This window comes from Nematolebias whitei, chromosome 12, assembly GCF_014905685.2.
Source record: "Nematolebias whitei isolate Nwh7 chromosome 12, NemWhi1, whole genome shotgun sequence".
NCBI classification, from domain to species: domain Eukaryota; kingdom Metazoa; phylum Chordata; class Actinopteri; order Cyprinodontiformes; family Rivulidae; genus Nematolebias; species Nematolebias whitei.
Window position 1 is genome coordinate 23227093 of NC_056509.1, and position 12327 is coordinate 23239419.

At 43.1% G+C, this 12327-nt stretch overlaps 2 protein-coding genes across 2 annotated transcripts in view; one reads left to right on the plus strand and one right to left on the minus strand.

The window, feature by feature from the left end:
- Positions 1-2609: 2609 nt before the first annotated feature.
- irak1bp1 (interleukin-1 receptor-associated kinase 1 binding protein 1) lies at positions 2610-9533 on the plus strand. Its single transcript, XM_037685099.1, has 4 exons — positions 2610-2869; positions 8632-8713; positions 9076-9206; positions 9275-9533. The coding sequence occupies exons 1-4, from the start codon at positions 2610-2612 to the stop codon at positions 9531-9533; spliced, it is 732 nt and encodes a 243-aa protein (XP_037541027.1).
- A 329-nt stretch (positions 9534-9862) lies between these two features.
- si:dkey-261l7.2 overlaps positions 9863-12327 on the minus strand; it is an 8246-nt gene continuing 5781 nt past the window's right edge. Inside the window, exons 5-7 of the mRNA XM_037685316.1 lie at positions 10360-10520; positions 10151-10267; positions 9863-10075 (exon numbers count right to left, since the gene is read on the minus strand). Of these exons, the coding sequence (XP_037541244.1) occupies positions 9965-10075; positions 10151-10267; positions 10360-10520 (389 nt within the window). The 3' untranslated portion in view covers positions 9863-9964. The remainder of the gene's footprint in view (positions 10076-10150; positions 10268-10359; positions 10521-12327) is intronic.

A 12327-nucleotide genomic window follows, 5' to 3' on the forward strand; every position in this document is an offset into this window, starting at 1 on the left:
TCCTGTTGAGGATGCAGTAGAGGTGGTCAGTTTTAGATTAAAATCAGACACCACTCTGAGCAGCAGGACCACACTTTCCACAGAACAACTGTGTCAACTCTTGAAACTGCCTGCAGTCAACCTACTTCACATATGGGGAGCAATATTATAGGCAGAAACATGGGTGTGCTATGGGGTCTCCAGTTTCTCCTATTGTTGCCAACCTGTACATGGAGGAGGTAGAAAAGAGAGCCTTGACGTCCTTTTCAGGGACACCACCAAGTCATTGGTTCAGGTATGTTGACGACACCTGGGTTAAAATTAAATCTCAGGAAGTCCAACATTTTACTGACCACATCAACTCTGTGGATAAATACATCAAGTTCACACGAGAAGATGTAAAAAATGGCAAGTTGGCTTTCTTGGACTGTGAGGTCTCAGTCTCTGATGGAGGACATTTGCAAACTGAGGTGTACCGCAAACCCACCCACACAGACCAGTATTTGCAGTTTGACTCCCATCACCCTTTGGAGCACAAGTTAGGAGTCATCAGGACTCTGTACCACAGAGCAGACAGCATCCCCACTAGCTCAGGAGCCAGGCAGAAGGAGAAATCCTACACAAAACAGGCTCTAGAGCAATGTGGATATCCTAACTGGGCCTGCCTGAAAGCAGAGAAGAAACCCAAACAGGACTCCAGTCAGCCAACAGGTGAAAAGGAGGAACCCAGACCCAGACCAGTGATCATTCCATATGTTGAGGGAGTATCAGAGAAACTGAGACGTTTATTTTCTAAACATAACGTCCCAGTGGCTTTTAAACCCAAAATACATTACGGCAAAGACTGGTTCATCCCAAAGATCCAGTCCCGGCACAAACAGAGTAATGTTGTGTATGCTGTTCAGTGTCAGGAGGGCTGTGATCAGTCTTACATCGGGGAAACAAAACAGCCACTGGCCAAAAGGATGGCCCAGCACAGAAGATCAACATCATCAGGTCAGGACTCTGCAGTCTACACTCATCTCCAGGCCAGCGGTCACTCTTTCAGGGATGAAGATGTGCACATCCTGGATAGAGAGGAACGATGGTTTGAGAGAGGAGTAAAGAAGGCCATCTTTGTGAAAAGAAACCGTCCATCATTAAACAGGGGTGGAGGCCTCCGGGTTCAACTGTCCCCCTCTTACAATGCTGTGATTGCTAGTATCACTCAGCCCTCTGTGAACAGTAAACAGCCATCAGTGTGCTAATGATCCATTGTTAGGCTGATGGTCCTTCTTGAGCATGTGATCAGCTGGTTTTGGTTGTCAGCAGCAAAACTGGTTGATCCACTCTGAGAAGGTGCTATTTAAGAGACTGAGCTGAATACAGCTCCTCAGACTGAGGAAGTCTCTCGGACGAGAGACGAAACGTTTCTACATTTTTTGTTGTTTTGCTTTGTTTTGGGTTTTTTTGAATGTCCAGAGGACCAGATTTAACTTTTTTAGACTCCTGCTAACCTTTAGGTGCATAAAAGGCCTTGCACCCCCTTATCTCTCTGAGCTATTGGAACTATATTCTCTCTCCGCCCTGAGATCAGCCGATCAGCTGCTTCTGTTGTGACTTGTCGCTATATAAATAAACTGAATTAAATTGTTCCAAAAACAAGGTTACATGTTCTTGTTTTTATTTTCTACACTGCCTTACAGCCTAGCTGTTTTTTTGTTACATTTTTAATACCATTTTATTTTCACTTGTTAGTCTCAATGTGTGTGCATCCTTTATGATTGTCTATTGTTGTTTTTGTTGTCATCACTGTTAAAATCAGGTCTCTTTTGTAAATTGGGATTAACCTGTATAAATAAAGGTTGATGAAAAGGTGACTGATTGGGCTTTTTCAGTCATGGGCCCCAAAATTTGGAACAATCATGCCCCCCACAAAATTAGGCAGGTTACTTCTCTTCCTGTTTTTAAATCTCTGCTAAAAACACATGTTTTCTCTGACATTTCACAGTGTGAGTTGATTATTATGTTCTTCTTCTTTTTTTCTTTAATGCTTTTAATTTCCAGTACTATCATTATTTTTTCATTAATTTACTCTAATGTATGTTGTTATGAAGCACTTTGGCAACAGTTGCTGTTTTAAATGTGCTTTATAAATTAAGTTGACTTGACTGTCTATGGAGTTATCTACTGCTGTCATCATCCTTTGTTAAAATCAGGTCTCTCTTGTAAATGAGTCCTTGAGGCTCAATTAATTTAACCTGCATAAATAAAGGTTGAACAAAGAAAAAAAACTTTTCATGTTTGATTTTATAATCTGCAATGAGCACCTGTAAATAAGTTTTAAAACATGCATGTTTTTGGTCTGAATTTATACCAGATGTGATATAGTTGCAGTCATGTGTAAGTTTTATACAAACTTTTCATTTATTCTTTTTAGATTGTCTAAACTTTTAATAAATAAAAAAAACATATTCATGTATACAAATATCTTACTTAATGTATAATTGGTATCATACAAAATATGTAAACCTTTAAAAACAGCAGTTTTTACACCTTTGTAGTTCATTGGTGGAGTTAGCCTTCAATTCCCAAAAAGCATTTCGGCTATCACTGTTGCAGCGGGAAGTTCATCCAAACCTCCGTCTGTTATGAACGCTCCGATTTTCACCGCTTTACCTCCGGCTGAATTCGCCGGTGCGGACCAGCAGCAGGGGCCGGACCTGAGGGCGGGTAACAGAGCAGTCCTCGGTGGCCAGCTGAGGGAGGTCCAGGTCACCGGGGTGGCGGAGGTTTCGTGCCCGGCCGACCGAGCGTCGGTGCGGGTCAGTGTGAGCAGCACCAAGGAGTCCGTGAACGAGGCGACTGACAGCGTCACACGACGCCTCGATTACATTCTACAGGCTCTCAGGTAAAAAAAGGCCAGTTCACGAAATTTAGTCATGATTTAACTCCCAGTGTTTGCCACTTCAAATAACAATGGTGTGAATGAGTCAACTGCAACTTTTCTGTCCCTTATTATTATTAATATTATTATTTTTTATTTTATTTTATTAAATCTCACCAACCAGACCTGAGCTTACAAGTTGATAAACACGCAGGCACATCTGTGGGCAGCTTTTAGGTCCTTCGATTGAATAACTGTCATGACGGAAGACAAAGTGCACTGAAAGTGTAATGATGACTTGGGTCAAAGATGACAAATTTACTAAATTTACTGTTTGATGGCTATAAAGTAAGAAAAAAGTTGCAACACAAAGTTAAAATATATGGCGGTACAGCTGACAAGCACTTAATGAACGACTCTGACCCTATGAAGGTGTGAGGATTGGTGATCCAAAATCAATTGCTGTCCATTTCCTATCAGTATACTAAATGATCAGGTATTCAACATGAGGACATTCAGAGACTCTACTTCCTCAGGCGGCTGAGACGAGCTGGTCTGGGAAGCTCAGTCCTCACCTCCTTCTCCAGGTGTGCAGTGGAGAGCATCCTGTGCTCCAGCATCAACGTGTGGCATGGAGGCTGCACAGCAGCAGAAAGAAAAGCTTTGCAGAGAGTGGTGAAGGCTGCACAGAAATCTGTCGGAGTCAGTCTCCCCACCATCACAGACATCTACACCTCCAGATGCAGGAAGAGGGCCACCTGCATCATGAAGGATCCCACTCATGTTCAAGTATCTGTCATTCGCATCACGTAGTACATGAGGTGGAATGAAATTATGCACTCGGTCCCAGTTACACCCCAAAATAGAAAAAATATCAAGTATAAAAAGAAAAATAATATAAGGATCTAAGATATACACTAAACAAACAATAACGATAAAATATCTAAGATATATGCTACACTAATAATGTAAAACAATATGGTGTATATCAACAGCAGCCTGAACATGAGTCTGTGGTGGGCAGAGGGGTATGAATGAATCAAGGAGCATGAGATAATCAGCATCGCAGATAAGTCACTTTTTTTTCTTCTTTCCATACTGTTATAATTCTGGTTAGGGATTCATGAGTAACAGCTGCAGGGTAAAAGCTGTTCCTCAGTCTAGTGGTTCTACACTTAATACTCCTCAACCTCCTTCCTGAGAGGAGTGGGGCAAAAACTGTGTGCTGGGTGAGTGAGGTCCTTCATGATGCAGGTGGCCCTCTTCCTGCATCTATAGAGAGCACATCACGCCAGTTTTGGCCTCCTTGCACTGGCTACCCATTCACCTTCGGATCCAATTCAAAATTCTCATGTATGTTTTTAAATCACTGAACAGTTCCGCCCCATCCTATCTCACTGATCTTCTGCAGCCATATGTCCCACCGCGCTCTCTGAGGTCAGCAGACCTGATGCTTCTCTCAGTCCCAGAAACCCGTCGTAAGCTCAGAGGTGACAGGGCTTTCTCTGTTGCAGGTCCACGACTGTGGAATGAGTTGCCACTGAGTGTCCGGCAGGCTCCCACACTCTCAGTCTTTAAGTCTCGCTTGAAGACCCATTTCTATTCTCTTGCCTTTAGCATGGTGGGATTTGTTTGGTCCGGTCTGTACTCGACACTGTTGGCCATTTTAGTTAGCGTCTGCTGCTATTTGTATCTGTATTTTTACTTGATGTTTTCCTGTCCGCTGTGCATGTTTGTTTTCTTTTGTACAACACTTTGGTTGGCCTTGTTGCTGTTTTAAGTGCTCTATAAATAAATTGGTATGGTATGTCTGTGATGGTGGGGAGACTGACTCCAACAGACTTCTGTGCAGCCTCCATGCCACACGTTGATGCTGGAGCACAGGATGCTCTCCACTGCACACCTGTAGGAGGAGGTGAGGACTGAGCTTCCCAGACCAGCTCGTCTCAGCCGTCTGAGGAAGTAGAGTCTCTGGTGAGCTTTCTTGATCAGGCTGGTGGTGTGGTTGCTCCAGCTGAGGTTGTCATTCAGGTGCACACCCAAGTACTTGTAGCTGGAGACCACTTCCACCACAGATCTGCTTATGTTCAGGGGGGTGTAGGTGTGTTTGTTCCTTCTGAAGTCCACAATCATCTCCTTCATCTTCTTCACATTGATGTGAAGGTTATTCTCTTTGCACCAGCTCTCCAGGTGTTCCACCTTCTGTAGCTGGACTCATCATTGTTTGTGATGCATCCCACCACCGCTGTATCATCTGCAAACTTTACAATGTGACAGCCTGGATGGGTAGCTGCTCAATCATACGTGAGCAGAGTGAACATGAGAGGGCTCAACACACATCCCTGAGGGGAGCCAGTGTTGAGAGTTATAGTGGGGGAAGAGAAGTTGTGGGTCCTCACTGACTGTGGTCTGTTGGTTAAAAAGTCCAGGACCCAGTTGCAAATGGAGGGGCTTAGTCCTAGTGTGAATAGTTTGTCCATTAGGGTCTGGGGAAACATGAAGGCAGATGTGAAGTCCACCAAGAGCATACTGGGACCTTGTGTACACAATTATGTTCCACCTCATGTACTATATGTGATATGAATGACAATAAAGTCACTTTGAATCTTGAATTCACGAGCGAAGACCTCAAAGGATGCAAAGGTCTCCAAGCCTACAGATTGGTTTCTGGTTGGTGGCAGAACACAGCCAATAATCAGGTCACTGATGTGCTGGTGCGAATTTTCAGTCATCCAGAACATTGGGAAAAAAACAGCTAGATTTCTGTGTAGAACTGGACTGTAACTACAGAACAAAGGTCCTTTTTTTAAATTTATGAGTAAACTACTTATAAAATAAGCTTTATTCACAACAAACAGTTGCATCTAAAAAAATAGAATATCATGCAAAAGTTTTTTTTTTTTGTTCATTTCAGAAAGTGAAACTCATTCATTGCTCAGAGTGAAATATTTCAAGCCTGGTTAAATGCAGAGAACTAATTTCATCATTGCATGGGAACATGCAATGACAACACAACACTTACTAATCTTGTTACAGATGAATTAAGTTTTTGTCTGCACAACATATACAGTGAGGAAAATAAGTATTTGAACAACCTGCGACTTTGCAAGTTCTCCCACTTAGAAATCATGGAGGGGTCTGAAGTTTTCGTCTTAGGTGCATGTCCACTGTGAGAGACATAATCTAAAAACAAAAAAATTGGAAATCACAATGTATGATTTTTTTATAATTTATTTGTGTGTTACTGCTGTAAATAAGTATTTGAACACCTGTGAAAGTCAATGTTAATATTTGGTACAGTATCTTTGTTTGCAGTTCCAGAGGTCAAATGTTTCCTGTAGTGTTTCACCAGGTGTGCACTCACTGCAGCAGAGATTTTGTTCCATTCCTCCACACAGATCTTCTCTAGATCAGCCAGGTTTCTGGGCTGTCTCTGAGAAACACGGAGTTTGAGCTCCCTCCAAAGATTTTCTATAGGGTTTAGGTCTGGAGACTGGCTAGGCCACTCCAGAACCTTGATGTGCTTCTTACGGAGCCACTCCTTGGTTATCCTGGCTGTGTGCTTCGGGTCATTGTCATGTTGGAAGATCCAGCCATGACCCATCTTCAATGCTCTCACTGAGGGAAGGAGGTTGTTCCCCAGAATCTCACAATACATGGCCCCCGTCATCCTCTCCATAATACAGTGCAGTCGTCCTGTCCTATGTGCAGAAAAACACCCCAAAGCATGACGCTTCCACCCCCATGCTTCACAGTAGGGATGGTGTTTTTGGGATGGTACTCATCATTCATCGTCCTCCAAACACGGCGAGTGGAATTAAGACCAGAAAGTTCTATTTTGGTCTCATGTGACCACAGAACTTTCTCCCATGACTCCTCTGGATCATCCAAATGGTCATGGTCAAACTTCAGACGGGCCTGGACGTGTGCTGATTTAAGCAGGAGAACCTTCCGTGCCATGCATGATTTTAAACTACGTGTGTTACCCACAGTAACCATGGAAACAGTGGTGCCAGCTCTCTTCAGGTCATTGACCAGCTCCTCCCGTGTAGTTCTGGGCTGATTCCTCACCTTTCTTAGGTCGTTTTCACACCTGATAGTCCGGTAGACTCGGTTCGGTTCGGGGCCAATATTCATGAGCTTTTGTTTACATTTGAGCTGGTGCGTTTGCATTCACACTGCACTGTGCAGTCGAGTCAACCTGTTGAACCAACCTATTCCCCCGCTCACCTGTGGGGGCGCTGCACCAAGAACTACTGAAAGAAACGACACAAAAACCTCTGAAGACACTCTTCTTCTTCTTCTGTAAATAAAAATAAAAACGAAGTGGCATCAAGTTTTAGCAGTTTTAGGAGTTATATTTTGTCATTTTTCAAAAATGGACTTAGCATGAGCAGAAGATGAGACAGAAGACCATGGAGAATATTGTTTTTCACACAAGGCAGCTGACGGCTCCATATAAGGTCAGAGAAATGCGTGTTTGTTTACATTCACACTGTACTCGAACCGCGTTGGAGTTCTCTTCTACCGGACCGAGACCTAGGTTTTAGCCCGGGCCAGAGTTCGCCTTTTTGTTCCGTGACAGAGTTCGATGGCGCGTTCACACCTCCCTAAACGAACCGGATTTTCTAGGAAAATGAGCTAGAGTTCGATTAAAGCAGACTAAACAGGGCTAGTGTGAATGCACCCTTAGGATCATTGATACGCCACAAGGTGACGTCTTGCATGAAGCCCCAGTCCAAGGGAGATTGACAGTCATGTTTAGCTTCTTCCATTTTCTAATAATTGCTCCAACAGTTGATCTTTTTTCACCGAGCTGTTTGGCAATTGCCTCGTAGCTCTTTCCAGCCTTGTGGAGGTCTACGATTTTGTCTCTGGTGTCTTTGGACAGCTCTTCTTCTTCTTTGATTTTCTTGGCGGTTGGCAAACGGCTTGTTAGTGTGCATTATCGTCACCTTCTGAATTGGAGTGTGAACCAAAATTAAACCCTAACTTATATTCTCCTGAAAAGTTCTGATTTTATAAGAAAGTGAAAAAAGGCCCTATTTAAAATGTGATTTGAATTTAAGCGAAGCAACTCAACTAAATTAAATTGTACTTTTTGCTCATGAAATCGATTTTGAAGAATAACTCTCTCTATATTTTATACAATCTATGAGTACATGTTCTACCATCTCTTGTGATTGGTCACATTCACAAACTCCTGTAGGATGTTTTCATACTCTTTTTAGATTAGAATTTAAATATGTATGACCAAATCTAAGTCTTGATAAAATATCTTCTTCCCTCCTCCTCCTTGATGTTTCCCTCATCCTACCCACACTTTTTTCAATAGAATAAAAATGTCTCCCTTTCTGCTCCTTGTTCCATTCCTCCTGCCATTTCTTATTCATTTCTTCCTTTACAATAGATTTTATTTCTGATTTGCTGTACGAGACTGATAAGGAAATGTCTATGTTTTTAGTGGCTTCTTTAGCAAATTTATCTGCAAGTTCATTACCTAAAACCCCTATATGAGCCGGGACCCAAATTAATCTTACGAAAACTCCTGAACCTTTAATTCTATACAGTGTTTGTAAAATTTCTAATATAACATCATGCCTTGCTTTGGACAGCTCTTTGGTCTTAGCCATGTTAGTAGTTGGAGTCTTACTGATTGTGGGGGTGGACATGTGTCTTTATGCAGCTACCGACCTCAAACAGGTGCTTCTAATTTAAAATAATCAGTGGAGTGGAGGTGGACCAACTTATTTTCCTCACTGTAAATAGTTTTTGATTCTTCTCAGACAACATGGTGTGAAGGATGCAGACTCATCAGTGAGGAGGTTTCTACGTCGAGACGCTGACGTGTACATCATGGATGCAGAGGTAAATACACGGGTCATCAGTAACAGTGTTTCCCCTAGTTAACTTGCCATGGCGGGGTGCTCATCTCATCCGTGATTTTTGTTGATGGGGAGGGACGGAGACATGTCCGAGCGCAGCTTGTACCAAGAGTTTTTGAGTGGGGGCGGGGGCCATTCAGCATGAAGGAAGAGGCACCTTTTAGCTTTTTAGCTAGAGAGCCTGTATTTCGCGCCGCAGGTTCAAGTTTGATTTGGTAGGTGGGGTGCTCAGTTCTGTTGACAGGGTGGGGCACCCCACTTGTATAATGGTAGGAGAAACACTGAGTAATAAACGCCACATATATGGTAAGTTGGACGTGACAGTGTTGCCAGATGTCCCCACAGGTTGTGGTGACTTTCTCAGATTTTCAGAAGATGGAACAGATTTGTGGCGTCCTGCTTGAAAAGCTGGATAAGAGCGTCTGCGTGGGGGCACCTCGCTTCCACCACAGCCCCGGATGTTTGGATCAAACGAGGTATTTTAACGCTTGTTAGAAAGGTCCGAACAGAGGAATCTTTTGTGATTCGTGTGTTTGTGTTGCAGGCAGAGAGCGTGTGTATCAGCAGTCGAGAATGCTCAACAGAAGGCCACCAGAATCAGTCAGCTCCTGGGGGAACGCCTGGGATCTCCCCTGCTGGTCAGAGAGGAGGGAACCAAGGAGTGGAGGAATGATGATGATGATGAGGAGGATGGAGGCAGGGAGCAGAGGTCAGCTCCTCACTTTCCCCACATACCTAAAATCACCGTCTCTTCCCACGTCTCCGTCTCCTTCAGCTTCACAGACAAAAGCAGAAAACTCTGAAGACGCCATGAACAGCTTGAATTCTGTAAACCTTTTTATTCCAGTTATCACTTTAAAGCCAGGGCAGTTTAAAAAATGTTACTTCAAGCATTTTAGATCTTTAAAATTTTACATTATCTAAACAAATTCAAATTAAATACTGTATATGTGCACATTTTCAAGTGGGCTCCAGATCCAAGGGACATTTTAAAGCAAGGACCAACAAGGACAAACAAGGACCAACAAGGACCAACAAGGACCAACATGGACCAACAAGGACCAACATGGACAAACAAGGACCAACATGGACCAACAAGGACCAACATGGACCAACAAGGACCAACATGGGCACTTTGGACTTAATGATTGTTCGAGGGAAGCAGCGGTGCTGCAGAGTCCAGGCTGACGGACACCAAGCAGGGGAGGTCGTCCAGGTGTCTCAGCCTGAGCAGTCAAGCCTCCTCCTTCTCGTCCTCTGGGAAGAGCTCCCTGAGCCACGGCTTCATGACGAACCGGGTCCCGTCAAAATGAGTGAAGTAGTTCTCCAGGGTGGGAATGTCCGGCTGGAAACAACCGACCCAGTGAGTCCAGGATGTGCAGAGAACGTGAGGAGAAAGTGTGGTGTCTCTGGGGCTTACCTTGGTCCCAGTGATGCGCTCAAGCTGCGTTTGAGGCAAGTATGCAACCAGGAGAGAGGACGGTCCAGGTCCGCTGAACAGCACCTTGTAATGTGGCGTCTTCTCTGCCTTGGTGTCCTGCGTGTTGAGTTTCAGCAACACCGGGAGTTAGACTGTTCCAGAACCATGGGCCGGGCCATGCCAGAGGTGGAAGAATCAAAAGTGCTAACCTCAGAGTTGGAGAACATTCGGTCGACCCATTCAGGAGGAGCCCGCAGCTCGGCGTCCCAGCTCACCACCACCCCGATCATGTGACCCTTCCTCTCAAACACCACCTCCCCGACTCGCAAGAACACGTACGGGGGGCGAGGGCTGCGCACGCTCTTAGAGGCTGCAGGAACAAAGAGAACAACTCGTTTTAAACACACAAAAACTAAATCTCTGCTCCTTTTATCTTCGAGTTAGAAAATAAATACATTTTGATTGTTTTAGATTCTAGTGATCAAGTCACAAATGACTTATGGGATCAATTAAAAGGTAAATGGGAATTTATTATAAACTGTTCTATGATCTGAGCAACTTTAACTTTTTGTTTTTTGAAGCCCTGGAGTTGGAATGATCCGATCATTAGGAGAAATTCACATCATCTTATTCCACTAAAATTTGTTCAACTTCCTTATATCTCAACTAATTTGAACACGATTTGTATTCTTGTCTGAGCACATCACACCAGTTCTGTCCTCCCTACACTGGCTTCCTGTGAGAACTAGGATTGATTTCAAAATTCTCCTCCTGACCTTTAAGTGCCTAAATGGCCTCGCACCTATCTACCTCTCTGAGCTACTGGAACCATATGTTCCCTCTCGGGCTCTGAGATCATCCGATCAGCTGCTTTTGGTTGTTCCAAAAACACGACTGAAGCTCCGAGGAGATCGGGCGTTTTCAGTCATGGGTCCCAAACTGTGGAACAACCTACCCCCCAACATTAGGCGTGCCACCTCCCTTCCTATGTTCAAATCCCTGCTAAAAACATGTCTGTTCTCTCTGGCGTTTCATACTGTGTGAGTTGATTTAGTATATCTTGTTCCATGTCTTCGTTTTAATGCTGTTGTTTTAATTTTTTAAGGTATATTCTTACTGCTTTTTATTTCTTAGTGTTACCATTAGTGTTAAGCACTTTGATAACAGTCTATCTGTTTTAAATTGTGCTCTATAAATAAATATGACTTGACTTGTCCTTGTTGTTTTTAGCTGCATGTGTTGAACCTCATTTGCAAACGTTGTTTTTGTACCATTGCTACTCTGAGTGTTTTATCAATACCTGCTGACCAGGGCAGGAGTTTCAGATTTTAACAAAAGATAGTTTAGGTGAAAGAAATGTGTTTAAGGTCTGTTTAAAAAACATTTATAGTAGCTGAAACCTGACCGGCTTCCAGAATATCTCAAAACGTTCACGAGGACACTCAGTTTTCTGGTTTCGTTCTCACGCTGCTAATTTGAATGCATAACAAAACAAAACAAAAAAAGTCTCAAAAAAAGTCTCGAGTCTTTGCGGTGTCTGGACCTCATTTCTGTTTAGCTCCTCTGAAAGTGAAACAAACGAGACCTTTTGAGTTTGGGCAACTTATAAATCCAAATTATGACAAAAAATAAACCGATCAAAATGAGAATTAAAACTCCGTTACTAAAATGTAATGAATGAATTTGCAGGAATGTCTCAGTTTATTTATAACTACAAGTACATTTAGAATAATAAGTTATTTAAAAAGAAAAAAGTTTAAAATGAAAACGTGCATCGTATTTTTCACCCTATAAGTCCGTTTTTTGGCATAATTTACACGCCCTACAACTTGTACGCTGAAGCGATGTATTTATGGATTTTTTCCTATATTTAAACCAATTTTTGGCTGAGATATGACTGATTTCACTCATTCAGACTGAAAATAATGAACGCTACCATTTTCAGCTGCTAGATAGCAGCAGAGTAGTAAGGCATGTCGTATCATGTAATCGGTAAAAGTGGCTATTAATTAGGGATGGGGCCGTTCCAGTATCGGGCTCTGATACCAGCATAATATACGTATCAGATTTTTCCGATCCATGATGCATGTCTGCGTCTGCTGAAACGCCTCCACATGTGACTCCCTGCCAGCTGCTCAGCACGTTGGCTTCAAACCATGGAAAGTATTTCCTGAATG